This window comes from Aquila chrysaetos, chromosome 5, assembly GCF_900496995.4.
Source record: "Aquila chrysaetos chrysaetos chromosome 5, bAquChr1.4, whole genome shotgun sequence".
Lineage (NCBI taxonomy): Eukaryota > Metazoa > Chordata > Aves > Accipitriformes > Accipitridae > Aquila > Aquila chrysaetos.
The window spans coordinates 41,770,695-41,789,294 of NC_044008.1; the positions used below are offsets into that span (position 1 = coordinate 41,770,695).

General features: G+C 43.4%; 1 protein-coding gene across 6 annotated transcripts in view; it reads left to right on the forward strand.

Moving 5' to 3' along the window:
• DAPK2 (death associated protein kinase 2) overlaps nucleotides 1–16,358 on the forward strand; it is a 68,639-nt gene extending 52,281 nt beyond the window's left edge. For 4 of the 6 annotated variants that reach the window (XM_030014199.2, XM_030014204.2, XM_030014205.2 and 1 more), the window contains 3 exons: nucleotides 3,622–3,774; nucleotides 5,179–5,224; nucleotides 6,136–7,830. In XM_030014199.2, coding sequence (XP_029870059.1) covers nucleotides 3,622–3,774; nucleotides 5,179–5,224; nucleotides 6,136–6,771 — 835 coding nt within the window. In that variant the 3' untranslated portion in view covers nucleotides 6,772–7,830. Of the gene's footprint in view, nucleotides 1–3,621; nucleotides 3,775–5,178; nucleotides 5,225–6,135; nucleotides 7,831–12,184; nucleotides 12,275–12,450 lie in introns of those variants that run through there. The other 2 variants (XM_030014206.2, XM_041123389.1) reach the window with 2 other exon arrangements.
• The last annotated feature ends 2,242 nt before the right edge of the window (nucleotides 16,359–18,600 follow it).

Consider the following 18,600-nt stretch of genomic DNA (forward strand, 5'->3'; position numbering starts at 1 on the left):
ACCGTGACAGGCTTAAGAGGTGGGCCCGTGTGAACCTCATGAAGTTCAACAAGGCCAACTGCAAGGTCCTGCACATGGGTTGGGGCAACCCCAAGCACAAATACAGGCTGGTCGATGAGTGGATTGAGAGCAGCCTGGAAGAGAAGGACTTGGGGGTATTAGTGGATGAAAACCTGACTATGAGCCAGCACTGTGCGCTTGCAGCCCAGAAAGCCAGTCGCATTCTGGGCTGCATCAAAAGTGTGGCTGGCAGGTCGAGGGAGTTGATTCTGCCCCTCTGCTCTCCTGAAACCCCACCTGGAGTACTGAATATTCACCTCTGGGGCCCCCAACATAAGAAGGACATGGACCTGTTGGAGCGAGTCCAGAGGGGGGCTGGAGCACCTCTCCTGTGAAGAGAGGCTGAGAGAGTTGGGGTTGTTCAGCCTGGAGAAGAGAAGGCTCCAGGGAGACCTTATAGCAGCGTTCCAGTACCTAAAGAGGGCCTACAAGAAAACCAGAGAGGGACTTTTTACAAGGGCATGTAGTGATAGGACAAGGGGTAATGGCTTTAAAGTGAAAGAGGGTAGATTTAGATTAGATGTCAGGAAGAAGTTCTTCACTGTGATGGTGGTGAGGCACTGGAACAGGTTGCCCAGAGAGGTTGTGGCTGCCCCATCCCTGGAAGTGTTCAAGGCCAGGTTGGATGGGGCTTTGAGCAGCCTGGTCTAGTGGAAGGTGTCCCTGCCCATGGCAGGGGGGTTGGAACTAGATGATCTTTAAGGTCCCTTCCAACTCAAACCACTCTATGATTCTGTGAATAAAATCCACTTTTGGGCTATACTCAAGGCTTAGACCCCCAAACCTGTGAAAGAGCTATGGTGAGATTCAGTGCAACAAATTCCCTTCTGTCCTGTGGTGCAGAAAAAGATAGGGATACTGGCTGAACCCAAGCTCAGGTCAAGGGGTTTAAAATACTGTCGAGACCCTTGGTTTTTATCAGCACTCTGGTCTTCAGTGACATGTTTACTTAACAGGTCATTAAACTTTGTAAATTGCTGGTTTTGTGTGTTCATAAGTGATGAGAGGAAAACTTACGAGTTGAAGATAAGCAGGTGGGAATACTTACCATGTGGTTACAGTGGTGCACAGATGGCCAGGTGCTCTGGAGGTTTTTGTGTTGCATTGAGAATTCAGTCCTGGGGGCAGAATAATGAAGTGGGTTTCTGTACTGTATCCAGTGTAGGAGGTCTATTTTACCTGGTTGGCTAGTAATGGTTGCTGTAGTAATGAAGGTTGAAAATTTGTCTCCCTACAAATGATCAGAAAAAAAGAGCATGCTTTATATGATGGGAGGGGTCAGCTTGCATGATATGCTATGTACTAGAAATTTTGTGTGCCTTTAACTAGTATTGCCTGTAAATTTTAAAGCCTTTTGTTCTGAAGAATTCTGAATAAATGGGGTGTATTTAACAATACCACCTACTTTAACAAACATGGCAGCCATCAAGTGGATGCCATCGTGAGGTGCAGAGAGCAAAATGCCTATGAGTCCTTAATTCAAAAACCAGTGGAATGATTCACTGGGTTGCAAGGGCGAAGCCTTAATTATTGGGGTCTGCTGTTAGATGTTTACAGGCACTGAGGCAGGATATAACAAAAGTCATTTGCATTAGGTGTAAGGATTTGAGAATCCTCCCATTTCACAGACTTCAAAACTGAGTCCCAAAGAGAAAAAAAAAATTCAGAGGAGTATAGAGCACTGTTGGCTTTGGCTTCCAGCAAAGGGCCAGAAGGTGGAATTACAGCTGCTTCATGGCACGGTTTTGGGAAAGGGAAAAGAAACCAAGGCTCTAGGGCAGGTTTCCAAGCTTTAGTTTTGAACAATGCCCATGGTCTGTAGCGAGGTGCATGCTTGTAGCCTTCTTTGTGGATGACAGAAGTGGAACAAAAGCTTAAGAGGGGAGTATGTTAACCTGTTAAGAAGTGAGATTGACTGTGGCTTATGGGGTGAAATTTACTGCATCAAAGACAACCGGAGGACCTCACTCATGCTGCCTTGCTGTGTCAGCTGCTTTGGTGTCATCGTGTGATTGTAGAGGGAGAGGAGACACTTTATGCACTGAAATGTTTATTCTGTGGATAAAACAACACATGGTAGCTGGGGACTGGGCTGAATGGCCCAGGTGGTCCCATCTAACTTTCTGCTTACCCCCAAATTCCCAGTCAACATGGTAGTGGCAATACAGACAGGCTAAAAGGTCTGTTGAGCAGGATCATGCAAGCAAGCAGTTTAGTATTCAAAACTTCAATTTAGATCCCAGGAGTTTGCTGCAGTCCCGTTTTGAGCCTGCTGCATCCTGAAACTATGCTATCTAACCTAGGCATAATAGATAAGCATAATAATAGTCCAGAAGATTTTAAAAAAGGGATGAGATCAATTTCCTTGGTATAAATAACATTTCCTGTAAACCAGGCTTTTGCAAGTCAGCATCCCTGTGGACTGGGGGAGGGAAGAAGGGGAGGGGAGGGAAGGCAGGGCAGGAGGAGTCTGAAATGAATCTGTTCTGACCCTTGAGTTTTATGGAGCAGGGGTAAATAGTCGTCAAAGATGAAGGTCATCAGTCACAGTTGAGAGATAGGCAAAGCAGGATGACAGCTTTTTCTGTCGAAGATTGCTGAAAGGCATTTTATTATGATGCTGTCTCCATTATATCCTTGCAGTTGGAGCAGAGTGCCAACAGAGTGAAATGGCCTCAAGTTGCAGCAAGGGAGATTTTGGTTAGATATTAGGAAAAATTTTTTTACTGAGAGGGCTGTCAGACATTGGAATAGGCTGCCCAGGGAAGTGGTTGAGTCACCATCCCTGGAGGTATTCAAAAAGCGAGTAGATGGGGTACTTCAGGACATGGTTTAGTGGGCATGGATGATGGTTGGACTTGATGATCTTGAAGGTCTTTTCCAACCTAAATGATTCTATGATTCTGTGAAATTTTGCATTGTTCAGAAACAGTTGGATTTTATTGCAGCCAAAGTCCTTTTGTTTGTGGATTCCTTTTAATGACCAGCATGGCCCTACCTCTCTGGCAGGGTTGGCCCCTAGGCAAGGCCACGCACCTGACTTCCAATCACGTGTTTGTTGTATTTTGGTTCCAGCTGAGAAAGGTCTCTTGGCTGAACTCAGTGTGCAGGGAACTTGTCAGTAGCTTTGCAGACAGAAAAGCAGTAGGGGCAGGGCTTTTCCTACCTGAAGCAAATCTATAGAAACACTGCTTTATCCCCTTGAAGCCGATAGAAGCTTCTGCCTGGTAGTGTTTATGGGTTCACAGGGATCGAGACTCTCCTCAGCTGAAGCCTTTTCTAGTTAGATTAGTAATGACTTCAATGAGACACTTAGGAGAATTTGTGCATTTCTATCTGTGTGCACACATTAGTGCTGCACTAGAGACTTTCAAGATGAGTCTGACTCATAACCACAGATGTAGTGAGCCAGAGCTGGACCTGTTATTTCCCACGTGGCATGGCTGCTACAACACAAGATCCACAAATGTCCCGAGAGTATATTACACAGTAACTGTAATTTCATTAGGGGACCTCTGCCGTTTATTTTTTCCAATTGATTCTTCTTTCTGGCTTATCTAGACTTAGTGGTGCATCGCCTTTCCTTGGAGAAACTAAACAAGAAACGCTTGCCAACATCACAGCTGTGAATTATGAATTTGATGAAGAATTTTTCAGCAATACCAGTGACCTGGCAAAAGATTTTATTCAGAAACTCCTTGTGAAAGATACACGGTAAGTAAAAATTCAGAAAGATCCATTTGTTTCTAAGATAAGCCTAGTGAAAAGTAGCCTGATGAGTAATCTGCAAAGCCTTCCCTCCAGTGTGTATTGCTATTCAAGAGCAAGACAGGAGGATGCTGCTGTGCATGTGTAGGGGCACCTAGTTAATCACTGCACCCAGAAACCCTAAGAAAAGGAACTAAATCTCCTCAGTTAAATTTCACTTTTGGGACTGAATTCTAACCTGAGTCAAGCTGGTGCAATAGGGTGTGTAGGTGAAGGGCTGAAAATAGTGTGCAAAATCTCTAGTTCAAGATAACTACCACTCCAGTATTTCAATCTATTATGAACTACTTGCAAGGAGGTGACATGATCCCACAATATGCTCCCAGTGGTGCAAGGGCAGAAAAATCTTCACATGTGCTCGTAGTGGAATTGTTTCTTAAGTCTCTCTGCATCTGTTGCAATCACTTAGAATTTGCATGACACCTATGCAGATCTTTATTCCCAGTTTATAGGAACCACAGACCTTTTTTTAGTTTTTCTTCCTTTTAATAAAGTGCACGCAGAAGTAGCATCTCCTTCCCCATAACCCTATTTATCCTGGAGGGAAGTCAGGCCATGGCAGTTCTTTCTAATGGCTTCATTAGGGAAGAAAATAGGTGTTAGAGAGAGAGGCAAGCTGTTTGGTCAAGATTTCTGCAAATCCTCAGGCCTTAGAATAGGCTGGAGTAGATGGGGTTTGATGAGAGGTATGCACAGGTCTAGCAACCTCGTTTTAAGAAAGGACAAGTCAGCGATATTGATATTTGTCCCACGTACAGAGGCAGTCCCTGTGCAATGCTCTGTTTCTGCCTTTGATTCTCAGTGCTCTTAATGTGCTGTTCACCAAACTGCTACAACGCAGAAGGAAGTTGGGATTGATCAGGTTTGATTAGGTTTGAAGTATTCCTCTCAGAAATGTTGCTTTTGGGAAATGGCAGCTCCTGCAGTGATGTAATACCATGTTCCAAAGGACAGTTTTGATATAATTAATGTTGTATACCGTTATTCAGACACAGTCGTAATAAAGCTGTATAGATATAGTTTATTTTCTAAATGTATAGGATGAACAAAACAAAGTAATATTTTTATCACTTTTTATGGAAGGGTACACAAAAATACAGGTAGATTTTGATCAATTAAGAATTAAAATTGTGTGGAGTGAGGACAGCACCTTACTGAAACTTAGAACAGTTACTAAACTACACACAAGCAGTATGTCTTGTGGAGAAACATAACCCTGAAATTTGAGAATTAATCCTGGCATTTTCTTGATAAATGCTTCATACGAAGCCTGGGAGAAGCGCAGGTCAATGGACTTGTGTACCAGGTATTTCTCATTCAAGACTGGGGTTTTTTTGTGTTGTTTTTTAGGAAACGGCTTACAATTCAGGAAGCTCTGTCTCATCCGTGGATAACGGTAAGACTGAAAAAAGAGACAGATCTTGTTTTTTACCATGAGCAAAGCAGAGGTGATATTCTCACTCTTATTGGTGTGTTAAATGGAAAACTCCCCTCTAAGTACTTAGCGACCCTAGGTGTCTCAAAGAGATCTACTGGGAAGAAATTGGTTGGGTCTGACTAAAGCCTTGGATTTCTGCAAATGGGTTCTTTTATTATCTTAACTTTCGAAAAGAGGGTGACAAAGCTTTGATGTTTGTTGCATGTTACAGTATCCTACATTAGACTGGGCTTTGCATTTTTCCATCCTTCTCTGTTTGCATGGACATATACTACGGGTTGGGTTTAGTGCTTTCTTGAGTTGAGAGCTGACTACAGTCCATGTGGAAAATAGAATTTTTCTCAAGATATAACTGCTGTACCAAGTGTGCTGATTTGCTTACATTTGTGTGTCTGTATGTATTTTTTCATCATAAACATCGCTTGCTTTTGTGGATAAGTCTCTTACTGAAAATACATTTAGCTAATCTCAGCATGACTACTGAGGATGTTTGAAATTCAGTTTTTGCTTTGCATTGCACAAAAACATTAACTGGAGTGGTTTCAAGATTGTTGTTTTTCCTCTTACAAATATTGATAGCTTTGAGACTGTTAACTGCTAAAAATTAACATGAAAATAAATTGCAGCCCTGTTATTTACACTTATCACATTGGAATGAATGCACATCACTTGTCACGTTTGGTTTTGGATTTGTGTGTGGTTTTTTTTGTTTTTTTTTTTAATCAAATGCATGAAGGAAAATCTGTGGGAGCAAAGAATCTCCCAGCATAGTGGAAGTTCAGGCTGCATCCTTTGTGTAGAGTTTTTTAATCACTGCATGTCTTGTAAACATTCAGTAATATTGGTTCCTCTGTCTGACGACTCACCAGCTGAAAGAAGAAACAAAAGTCCAAGAAAACAAGAAGGTTGAGAACACACAGCTGAAGACAAAACGCCTGAGAGAGTACACCATAAAGTGCCATTCGAGCATGCCTCCCAATAATACCTACATCAACTTTGAGCGCTTTGCCCGAGTAGTAGAGGACATTTCACTTATGGAACGGGGTTTCAGCACTTTGGCTGCATCCCACGATTCCGTGCAGGAGGACATTGATGCTCTGGTTTCCATTTATAATGAGAAAGAAGCTTGGTATAAAGAAGAGAATGAAAGCGTGAGGCACAAGCTGTCTCAGCTGAAGTATGAATACCGTAAAATTGAATCCCTGAAAAGACATCTACAAGATGATATCAAGACTGTAGGCGCTAGTCTTACAGGCATAACCGGGAAATATGCTGATCTGCAGAGTCAGTATGAATCTCTCAGTCAAGAACTTTCTGAGGAACTCAAGTGGATACAGGATTTAATGAGTAGTTTTCAACTGGAAAATGAAGCCTGTGTGAATGGAAACTTTGACTCCGTTTTCAAGAAAGATATTAATGAATCACTAACGGAGCTGTTAAATAGATCTCGCTGTGAAGAATTCCTTGCAGGGTTGAATCTTGATGTAGCAGAATCAAATCACTAATGGCATAGATCAGGTTAGGTGCAGGGTTTGCTGCCTCTTTCAATGTACAGCAGTTTAAAAAGTTTTCAGTGCATAGATTCTACACGAAAACATCATCTAGAACTAAAATAGAAATTCTGATGTATTGCAGGAGATGCTGACCAAAACCATAAACTCCCAGTGGTTTGTAGCGTTGAAGTTTTTTTTCCCCATATTTGATGTCTGAACTTACAGGAACTAGATTATCACAGTTGTATGGACACCTCTAACCTACAGTCTTTTGCACTGCCTATATCATACTACTTTCTGTATTACAGTTCCTGGAGATTACTAAGTAATTAACTTGGAATAAAGAGTAGGTCAGTCTGTACTTACTAGAAGCTGAGTGCCTGGAAACTAATAACAATCTCATGATAGCATCTGTGGTTGGATGAAGGAAACCGTCATGTAGACCTGCTGGAGGCAGTTCTATAGACCATATGAGAGAAATATTTGCAAAGGTGAAATCTGTCCTGTAAAACAAAGTAATTGCTGTAGTAATTTAACATTTAGCAAGTCCTGTGGAAATTCTGTGTGAAATGGCAGCTGATGAAGAAGAGTTAAGATTATTTTTTTAGGCCAGTTATGCAGGGTGAAATCTTTTACCATCAAAGGTGTTAGCTGTTGATTAATCCTCTGGTTTAAAATTCACCTAAGTTTCCTGTGCTATACCAAAGAAATCCTATTCAAAAGACACAACTGGGAACTTGTAATGAACTGATCAGATAACTGTGTATGTAATTTTACAGTGCAAATATTAATTTGTGAGTGATAAGTGATAATATAGACTTGTGGTTTGCTTGCTACAGTAAAGAAGATGACAAAGTTACAACTAATTTAATCTATGGTGTGGGATTTGAGACTAGTGTTCTTGCTGTGAAGATTTTTTTTTCTTAAGTTTAGAAAGTAAAAGAAAAGTTGGCCCAAATTTGAATCGTGCCCTGCTGTCTTGTATTTCAAAGAAGTCATTTGATTATACTGTATGATTATGCACAGATGTACCCATCTTGGTTCTGGACACAATAAATTGTTATTTGTGCAGGATGCAAATGTTCCCTGATGGTGTAGTTAGTGACTGAAGAAGAGATGTCAAGCTTCTGTGTACTGAAAAGAGTTGCCAGCCTAGGTTCTGCAGCTAGTTTAGAGCCCCTTTGCTTAGCTGTATGAATTTTCTGCAAGGTGACTGTTAGGCAGCTACAAGAATCAGTGAGATAGTATGCAAGCATCCCTGCATCACTGCTCAAGTCCATCTAGAGTGGATCTTTATATATATATTAGAGTATGTCTTTCACTGCCCAGCCTCCCTCCTCCTTTTCCAGAGAAGTGAATGACCTAACTGAATTGAACTGTTGTTGTTCATAACATTATTAAGAATAACGTTTCCTACTTTGAGATAGAGAGATAAAAGCATACTCTCATCCAGTTTGTGTAGAGTACAGTGGACCCATCACTACCATGTCCTCATAAAGATGTGCAGAGGGTGGTGAAAATTCAGAGTTCTGAAAACAGTTATTCAATAGGGGTATTGTTATTCCTGTCATTGTACTTGGTGGAGGATGGAAACTGGATGTGCTCGCTGTGGCATCTTTCCTTGCACAAGATGTAAAATTTTCAAAAGCTCTGAAGTAGTGAGGATAGCCAGGAGATGTCCCTAGCAAGCTGGTGTTGATGGTTGGGGAGAATTGGCTCCACTGTGACAGATAGTATTGAGAATTTTACATATGTCCATTTTTTATTCTCTCAGAACACTTCAGTCATCACTTCTGCAGGTTCCTTTGAGCTGGAAGACCCACAAGATACTGTCTAGGGGAACCAGAACACAGGATTTTTTTTATGAGGGGGAGAGTTTTAATCCTTAAAAAGTAACTTAAAGCCTACCGAGAGTTAATATTGCAGAAAAGACTCTCAAGAAAGAGAGTCTGCCTTCCCTCAGCCATGATCTCGTATTCTCTGTTCACGTAGTTTTTCTTTATGAACAAATGCACTGGCACGACAAGAAGGAATGTTAAATGAGGCCACTCTGTTCCTGTGTGTGTTTGGGTGAGGTTAATATTATTGTGACTCAGTCCTTGAGGCTAGTGCTCTCTGAGCTGAAGGAGGTCATTGACATACTGCTTTTGAGAAGATATTCTGATGATTGAGAAAATGACAAGGTCACTGGTTTGCAGGCTATTTAGAAATTGAGGCAGTTATTAACAGTCTGGAATACTGTCAAGTGAGCTATTTTGATTCAGTGATGGTTCTACTGCTGAAAGGGCACTCAGAAATTTTTCATGATGATTGTACAGCTGACATTTAGCCAGTGACATTTTTTCCACTTCAAATTGATTTCTAGTCGGTGTTTTGTACCACCATGCTAGTCGTTTGCAGCATGAGGAAGTAATATTTGATGCTTAAATGTCCCACTTCTGTTGTATGCAAATGATGTATACATCTAAATGAGAAAGAGGCCTAGCTTATAGCTCGGCTCCTTGAATTACTGCTGAGATACCTGCACAAATGCTATACCTATAGCATGTTGTCGTGGTTTCAGCCCAGCCGGTAACAAAGGACCACGCAGCGGCTTGCTCACTCCTCCTGCCTCCCTCCGGTGGGATGGGGAGGAGAATCAGAAAGGAGAAAAGAAAAAAAGAACGGAACCTCGAGGGTTGAGATAAGGACAGTTCACTTGAACAACACAGAAAGAGAAGTTACAACAGCAACAACGGTATGAATAAAAGAATATACAAAATGAGTGATGCACAATGCAGCTGCTCGCCGCCCGGAGCCCGACGCTCTGCCACTTCCCCCACCGAAAGCCGAGCGAGAGAGGACCCCCCCAGCCCGCTCCCCAGTTATATACTGAGCATGATGTCACATGGTATGGAATAGCTCCTTGGCTAGTTCAGGTCAGCTGTCCCGGCTGTGCCCCCTCCCAGGTTCCTGTGAAAATTAGCTCTATCCCAGCTGAACCCAGGACACATGTGATGAGAAAAGTGAATTTGTTGTCTCAAACATTATCAATTATTTTGCTGAAAAAAAAGTTTAAATCCTCACTGATGGGTCTTCCATTTGCCTTTGGTACTCTTGCTTCTTCAGGTGTCTGGCTTGGTGGTTGGATTCCAGTCAGTATAAATATTTCTGGGTTATCCACCTCCTGCATATGCAGATCAGAACTGCTGGAATGGTTGTCACTCCATAAACTCCATACTCTTTTAAGAGTTGATTCCTGGCCTTTCTCTTTTCACTTTTACCAGATCTGGTTTTGAACCTTTTTTTTCCTCTCAATCTGTCGGATAGAGTTTTCTGGTCTATGCAAATTTTGAAGTGGTTTTGGAGTTCAAAGACACTTCATTTGCAGAAGGACTGTGTCAGGGTTTGTGGAACATCTGTTCCTTAATGCCAGATTGGACACAAGACTGGCATCCAAAAATTTTAGGCACGTGTCTGAATCCTGATATATATTTTTTTTCTTCCTATTTTTCCATAAGTATTGTAATCCTTTCCTCATATATTTATTGCCACGGTATCAATGTCTTGTGTTCTCATACTCTGGGTGTGGTTAAAGGATAAATCCTGAGGTTTTTTCAGATATGCTGTAGCATGTATCCTCATCACCAATACTAAATGGCAGCTAACTTTTTCCCATTTAATTTCTGTGATGTCAGCAAAACATACTGGAGTAAGTTTGATGGAATGCTGTGAAAATGATTAAGGAATTGGAGTGTCTGTCAAAGGAGGAAAGGCCGAGAGAGCTGGGATTGTTTAGTGTCAAAAAGAGAAGGCTTGAGGGGGGATCTTCTCAATGTGTATAAATATGTGGTGGAATGGAGTGAAAAAACCAGAGCCAGGCTCTCCTCAGTGATATCCAGTGACAGGACAAGAGGCAATGGGCACAAATTGAAATAAAGAAATTCCATTTAAACATTAAAAAAAGCAAATAAGCTTGTTTACTAAAGGAGCAGTCAAACACTGGAACATGTTGCCCAGAGGGGCTGTGCAGTCTCCATCCTTTGAAACCCAAGTGGGATGTGGTCCTGCGTAGCTGCAGTAGCTGACCCTGTCCTGAGCAGGAGGTTGGACTAGATGATCTCCAGAGGCTCCTTCCAACGATTCTGTCATTCTTGGCTTGTCCGGTGTTGACCAAAGCTGGTCATGGATTTACTTTTCTTGAGCCACCTTCTAATTTTGCTTGGGATCTGTCAATCTCGGACTAATTGCAGAAGATTACTCACAGTGGCAGGTTACCTGAGCCTTCCTGAGATTTTGATATGCAGACAGGGTTTTATTCACCAGCTTTGTGAGACACAGGAAAAGGGCTGCTCTCTGGTACCAGTTTAATATTTGGGTTGTAGAGTACAGCTAGTGCTCTCCGAAGTTATTCCATATTTCACATTCACATGAATTCACATGTTCTCCATCTTCAGATCTGAAATGACTGCCTCAAACTTACCTATGATGTTTAAATCAGCCTGGTAAAAGAAAAACATGTAAAAGCACAATTCAGAGAAGATGTGCCAAAGTAAAATGAAGAGCCACATGCTGGAAGTTAGGAAGGGGCCCTAATGTATCTTTGGTTTTAAAATATCCTTGTAAAGGGCAAAATGTGGAAACGTCTATCTGAATATTTAGAAGGTAGCACGGGACCTGACAGTGTGATGCTGCTGGGTTTAGTCCTATTCTGTCATGATTTCTAGCAAGCAGGCGCAAAACCCCTGAGCAGCAGCGTGCTGCAGTGCCATTGATGCGCTGACAACAGCTCCATCTCCTTTCTGTCAGGCCTCCATGGAACCTTTTTGTTGCTCTCCCAATGCCTTTCAGAAAAAGGGACTTGAATAAAAGCTGGCTGATATGAGCTCAGTCCAGAGAAAATGGAGATGGTGTAGGTGTGCACTGAGAAGTACCTTAGCAACTTTACAAAATGAAAGCATTGCCTTAGCACCCTCTAGCATCCCCTTAGCTACCTCCCTCTTTTGTTTGGCTATCCTTCATCCTGTCCTTTGGCTAGAAAAGCTGTTCCCAGACTTTTTGTTTGGTTTTCTTGTGTGTGGATCATTATGAAGCAGAAGGCAGAAGTGGAGGCTGGAGCAAAGTCCGTGCCATGCGATACACCTTTTGTGCCAGGTCGAGTGGCTAGAAAGGGGCAGCAGTGGAACTTCTGAGAACGATTTTGTGCACTGGATCAAGTGTGACCACTGACTGTACGCTAGTTTTAGGATTTTGCTTGAGATCAAAGGGGTCCTGTCCAGGCACAGGGTGGAATAGATTTCATTATTTTTCTTCTGCTTTTACCTGTATGAATCCACAGCTTCCCCAGCCAGCATTCTTTCCAGCCAGCTCCAGAGCACATGAAGAATCTTCTGTATTTCATGCATCAAAGGGAGCCAAGCAATAAAATTGCTCTCTTATCTTCCAGCCAGTGGACAAGCGACAGGCTTTGGTTCGGCAAGCATCTGTTGTTAACATGGAAAACTTCAAAAGGCAATATGCTAGAAGGCGATGGAAGGTATGACAGCGAGCCTTTAATCTGTCTCATATAAGGCTTCCCAAGCCTGATGGGATCAGAGGGCAAGACAGAGCTTGAATGTAAAATCGTAATGCACAGTAGATAAATGAAATGTGTTTGGATATGTCTGCACTGCACATGTGTGGTCAAATTCTCATTCTTCCTTCTCTCCATAGCTTTCTTACCGTATTGTCTCATTGTGCAACCACTTATCTCGTTCGCTGGTGAAAAAGGTCCTAATACAAGATGAAAGTTTGGTAGGTACATTTCTCAAGCGGGCAGAAGAGAAGGACCAGTTTTACTGTGCAGTGATTTTTTTCCTTCCTTATATGGATGCACAGCCCAACAGGATGGCAATGGTTTTGAGTGGGAAACCAGATTGGACTGTGGCATCCCTTCTGTGTCTTTAATGCTGCTGTAAGTTGTGTTACTGTGACAGAAATGTTGGGCAAGGAGAGATGGTGACTCTATAAACCCTTTAGGTGCTAGCCATGCTTATTTTGTAAAGGAGCAGCATGGAGGCTGCAGGTTATGTTTGGATAGCATAGCAGTGACCGTGCTGTCTGACTGAGAAGTGAGCAGTTGTGGAGAGAGTCTGCGCTGCTGCTCTTGTGCCCAGCTGTGTGACGGAGGGTGGGGGACCCCTGCAGTGCATGTGACCTTCTGGAATGAAACTCTGGGAGATTTTTATTAGCTCTAATTTTCTCCATAGATGATACACTAATAATGTTAGAACATCATGTTTAGGAGCGTGGTATCTCATTTGCGTGGTTATCTCATTTACGTGACTGAAACATTTTGGCCTTTCTATTTCAGAGAAACTGTGAAAGTGACAGTGAGGATCTTTCACAAAGAAAAGCCACTCATCAGAGGAGAAGCAGCATATCGTAATGTAATGAGAATTCCATGGGCAGGAGACAGAGGAAACTTTCATCCTTGCTGAAAAAAACAGCCCTGACAGCAGACCTTCACTTCTTGTCTGAATCCTGGGTATGATGCTTCTCACTTCTCAAACTACACCAACAGCTGGATGATGTTATTAAATGCCTACTAAGCATTTTAGAAAGTTGGGGATCCAGATTCCCAGGGAATGCCGCAGCACAAGCACCGACTGGAGTGCTTTTATACGGTGACCGTTTCAGCGATACTTCAATCTATTTGTGGTATCAACTGCACTCAGGACGTAGGGTTTCTACTGATACTCTTTTACTGCAGAATAATTCACATTCCGCACAATGATTAAGACTGTGCATTATTATTTCAGTCAGGGAAATTGTTACTGAGTCTTAAGGAAAATTCTTAATACAATTCTTGTATTTGTTAATAGCATAAATATTTGATGGCAGATAGCTGACAGGTTTTGTTAGCTGTGTGCAGTACTCTGTTATTGCTGTCATTGAAGAGAAAATCATAGTGCCATTACATATCATAACCTTGATTTCGTGAACCTAGCAGTAAATGGTTCTGTACTGCAGTAAGAATTGTGCTCTGGCCGTCGTCTCTGACTGAAGACTAACACAACTGCCACTGTCAATCTCAGTACAACTGATTCTGGCCACTGAGAGGATGAGATAGGCCAGAGCAATTTTTGGACGAAAAAGAGAAAAAATTCTGTAGTGACTTACATGCACTCAAATACAATGTTTTTACAGAATGATGGCAGGATGCCTCACCAAAACAGGGCACTTAAAAAGCCACGGTATATGAAGAAATAGTCTTTATTAGACTTTGTTATTGTTTTAATTTATTGTCGGCAAATTGGAGATTCATTAACACCTATTTGTATAGGTGTTGTTTACATGTAACCCAAACTGCAAATATCTATGTTCTGTTCCAGGGCTTTTATCCAAAATTGAGGAAGTAAGCACTTTGGTATTGATGTAACGTCTTTGTGCTAGGAAGTTGCATCATCTTAACTATATTAGTTTCTAAGCCAGTATTGTTCAGTTGGTACCAAAAAATGTGCATAGACTAGGTTATTTTTTTCATATTAGTTGTTAGAGGTTCATATTTATTCTCCCATTTAAAAAATTAAAAATCAGAAAGCAAGCCTATAGAAACAACTATAGATGGACAAGGAAACTGGTTTTGTTTGGCTTTATGGTTGTCACTTCTAGGCTGCGGTTTTAGACCTGAAGGTGTGAACTGGTGTTGAAAACTTGTATCGGGTCAATTTTGCCTGGTTTCCAGTTTCTATGAAAGAAATAAAAATACGCTACTTTTATTTGTAGCTTTGTATCCTTGCTTAAGCAGAGACTGAAATGCAGTTGATGAGAAAGTATTTCTGTGAAAGGAAGGAGATGTGCAAGAAGCATTGGAGAAGAAAGGCAGAAAGTAGGATTTGAGGGAAGACACAAAATGAAGGAAGTGGGAGGAGGGGAGGAAGCAGTGGAGAGGAACGAGGATGAGGGGGACATGTAGGGAGTGGAGGTGAACCTGGACCGGGAAGGTTGAAGGAAGGGAAAGAGAATGTAGGTGTAGGAATTGTGGAAGCAGAAGAATGAATGTTTCGGCAAATATGGCACTGCATTTTGATACTATTTATTTAATTTCCCTTTATTTCATGTCTTGTGCTGCCATAGCCTGTGACATATGCCTGGTCAAGGGATGAGGAGCAGCGCATGGGCTTCTCTTCGCATTCAATTAAAAGGTGCACGTCTGAGCTTTCTGTGTAATTTTTGAGGCAGAATCCTCAAAAAGTGCTGTAGTAAGGTATATATTAAGAGGGACCAGTAATGGGAAAAACTATTGTTTCAGTGTCTGGAGGGAGTCTTTCATAAATAGAGCACTAAAAATATATATTTGGATAAAAAGCTGCCCAGCTTACCTACCAAATTTTGCTTCCTGCTTTCCCTGTCCCATGCGTTACCATTAGTTCATTCCCTGGGCTAAGGAAAACCAAATAAACTCTGAGCCAGTGGTATTTTTCTGAATTCCTGGAGTTTCAAAACACCTTCAGTTGTCCAAATTGGAGATTGTGGGATATGTACATAAATCGCACTTGTGAAAATTAAGCCCTGGTTAAAATAGCTGTTAGGTTGTTGCATCAGAATTGTGCTCTCGTGGAGATGAGGTAATTCTTTTTATGTTAAATCCTAGCAACTATTGAGCAAGATGGGATGCAGTAAAAAGGCAGACAGAGGAGTGCAAGGCAGCGTGAAGCCATAAGCTCCAGCGTATTAATTCTACATTAATAAAAGATGTAAGGTGGTGTTTTAACAAAGACATTACAGACAGCTCATGGCGTTTGGTCTTCAGTCATCTTTTTGCCCAGGTCAGCTAAGGACAGGAGTGCTGGCTTAGTCACAGGAGAGCAGCAGGGTTGGCCTTTTTCTACGGCGCTCAGTCGTTCGTAGCCTCACGTGGCTCCCAAGTGCTGTGGCATTAATTGCACGGAAACCACAACAAGCAGCACTCTGTCAAGCCAAACTATTCTCTCGACTGTTCCAGACAGGAGTGCGCTGTGAGTGTATAATCTCGTGTTCTCAGGACTAATGTTTGTGATTTATTAGGAAGTTTTACTGTGTTTTTCCAAATGTGGTGGTCTCTCTGACACCCTATCTACTCTACTGAGGTAGAAGTTCAGCCCCATTTCAGGGAAGCATAGTCCAGTTAAACTCCGTTTACAGCACTGGAGGACACCTTCCTCGGTGCAGGGCTTAGTCTCATTCCTTACCATTGGTGGTTTTTGAGCAACAACCTAGAGGTTCCTTTTTTTAAGGAAAAAAAAAAAATAGCATGGAAGGGAAGGTGGGGGGGGGGGGGGGGGAGATGTAGTACACTTCAATAAAATAATTTATGTTACAGAATTTACTTTGGAGGGGGAGAAAAATTGATTTTTCTGTGTATTGTTTTGGAGCAGTAAGGAAGCTGGAGACAAGTGGTAAGCCTGAAAAAAGCAAGCCTTTTTTTATTAAAATAAGACTATTTTTATTGCTTTTTTAGTGGTGATGTTTTTAAATCTGTGCGCCTATATTTTTATTAAGAGAAATACCGATTTTTATGTGCCTGGAAATAGCACAGACTGTCAAAGATAACAAACCTATTTGTTACGCTGATCTGCTAATAAAATTTTGCAAAGCGGGACGAGTGCCTTTCTTTCTTTCTCTCCACACACGCTGGTGCGTGGGTCTGAGGAAGGTGAGGGGGCCCTGCCGTGGCGGTAGGTTTGCGTCTCCGCAAGGGTCGGTCCCTCCGTCGCCGCTCGGAAACCGGGCCCGCGTGGGCGCCTCCCCCGCCGCCTCTCGCTCCCCTCACGGCTGCCCCGGCCCCGGGCAGAAGCGGGGAGCTGCTCCGGGGAAGCGGGTACGCGGGTTAACCCCCCGCCGGCTGGGTTGGGCGGCTGAGGAGAGAGAGGAGGAGGGCTCCCTGCCGGGGACGCAGCGCGGGGGTCGGGGAGGGGGGCTTGGAGCCGCAGAGTTTCAGCCGCTGAGGAGAAAATGGAGGCGCTGCCGTGAGGGGCCGCCCTCGTGCCGGGCGCGGGCCCCGCGGGGGGGGGGGGGGGGGGGGCGGCCGGGCCAGCGGCACCGAGGCCCCTCCGGAGCAGCCGTTACCGTTATTGCCCTCACCTGCGGTGACACCCCGCGGGGAGCTGGGGGCGAGCACGGGCGGCTTGGGTTGGGGGTAAGGGTGGGCTGCCGGAGAACGCTGATCAAAATGGCTGTTTCAGGAGGACCGTTGTGTTGCTGCGTGGGACTGCGGAGGAGCCGTCACCTGAGCACCAGGTAGCCTTTTAGCTGGAGGGGACGAGTGGGTTTGCCGTTAGCCACATGCTGAAGGAAGAGGGAAGGCTTGCTGGACCGCCATGGACCGCGCTTCCCCTTCAGGATCGAGGTCCCGACACCGCACCCCTGTGCCCCACAGCCTCAGGGAGTGAGGTAAGCCTGGCTCCTCACCCCAGAAGCTCTGCGCACTGTTTCTGGTGTTAGGTCTGGCCTGTGCCATCTGACTCCGTTTACTGTGCATCCCGTGGCTTTTTTAATAAGTTTTGTTCCTGTCTACATCTGTGTGTAGATCAGGGAAGCTGTATGGGACAGGGATTAAAAAAAAAAAAGGTATGTATTTAACAGTGTTCAGGTGAGAATTGAAGAGGATTCAGAGGCATTTCTTTTACCTTCTCTTTTCCATATGGTCACTCTGAATTGGCTGATACTCTTTGTATTTTTCACCTAAATGCTTACTTTGTCTTCACATAAACCTCAAACTTGCTATCAGCTTCAGTGCTCAAGTGGTGGGTAGTATGTTATTTTCAGCGTGCATGTTTCAGTGAGAGGAGTTAAAAGCAGTGGTGGGCCAGATACGCCTTACTGTTGGGCAAGGACAGGGCACCATCACCTGGAGACAGTCATGAGCCTGACAAGGTGATATTACAGCAGGCCTTATCCAGCTGGGGCAGGAAGAACCAGAGTGCTTGTGGGGGAGTGACCAGAGCTGTGCCCCAGCTGGGGTGACCAGGTGTGTTGCCAAGGCTCAGGGGCACAAGTTTGGTCTGGAGGCAGACCTCGTGAGGAGCTGAGAACATAAAGGTTTCAGATGGGCAAGAAATCACGGCCCTCATCAGAGCAAGTGACTTTGCTGAGAGAAGGGTGGTTTGAGGAAAAGTCATGGGGAGCCCCGAGGGGGTGGAGCGTGGGCTTTGGTTGTGTGACAAGATGGGAAGGAATGGCTGACCTGGTTGTAGGCCTGGGTGTAGTGTTTGTACGGGAAGCCCGTGACTGTGCCCTATGGACAGCGTACCCCATCTCTGGAACATGAGGCTGTTGGGTTATCCAGAGGCCTAATAGCATGGACCTTTGGCTCTACCTGCAGCTCTGCATGCCAGAGACTTGGCTTCTCAGGTTTCTCTTCACAATGTCATTGCTGGTGTAGTTTGCTGTTATTTTTGAGGGGTTAGGTGAAGAGACTGTCACTGAGAATTAGCTTTTTATAGCAGTTTGCTACAATGCGTGACCATCCGTCTCAGAGGTGTAACATCTTCCTGTCCTACTTGGGACTGTGCTCAGTCACAGGTCTTTTTAGGGTGGGAGGTATCTGCTCAACAAAATCAGGTAAGAAAAATTGTAGCACGTCTATAGTTCCTAAAATACTTTTTTTCCCCGAGGATGAGCCTCATGAGCTGCATAAGACGCTTTGTTAAAAATGATTGTTGGAGGTATCCTGTAGTAGTGTGTGTAAATTGTCTTAATATAACAATTGCTTGGAAAAAAAGCTTCTAAGTAATTCAGCTGCCTTTTAAATTTTTCAATTCTGTCTACCTAAAATATGTTGCAATGTATTGGTACTGTGTTTGTACTGTTACGAGGCAAGTGAATTAAGAGAGTCCAGAT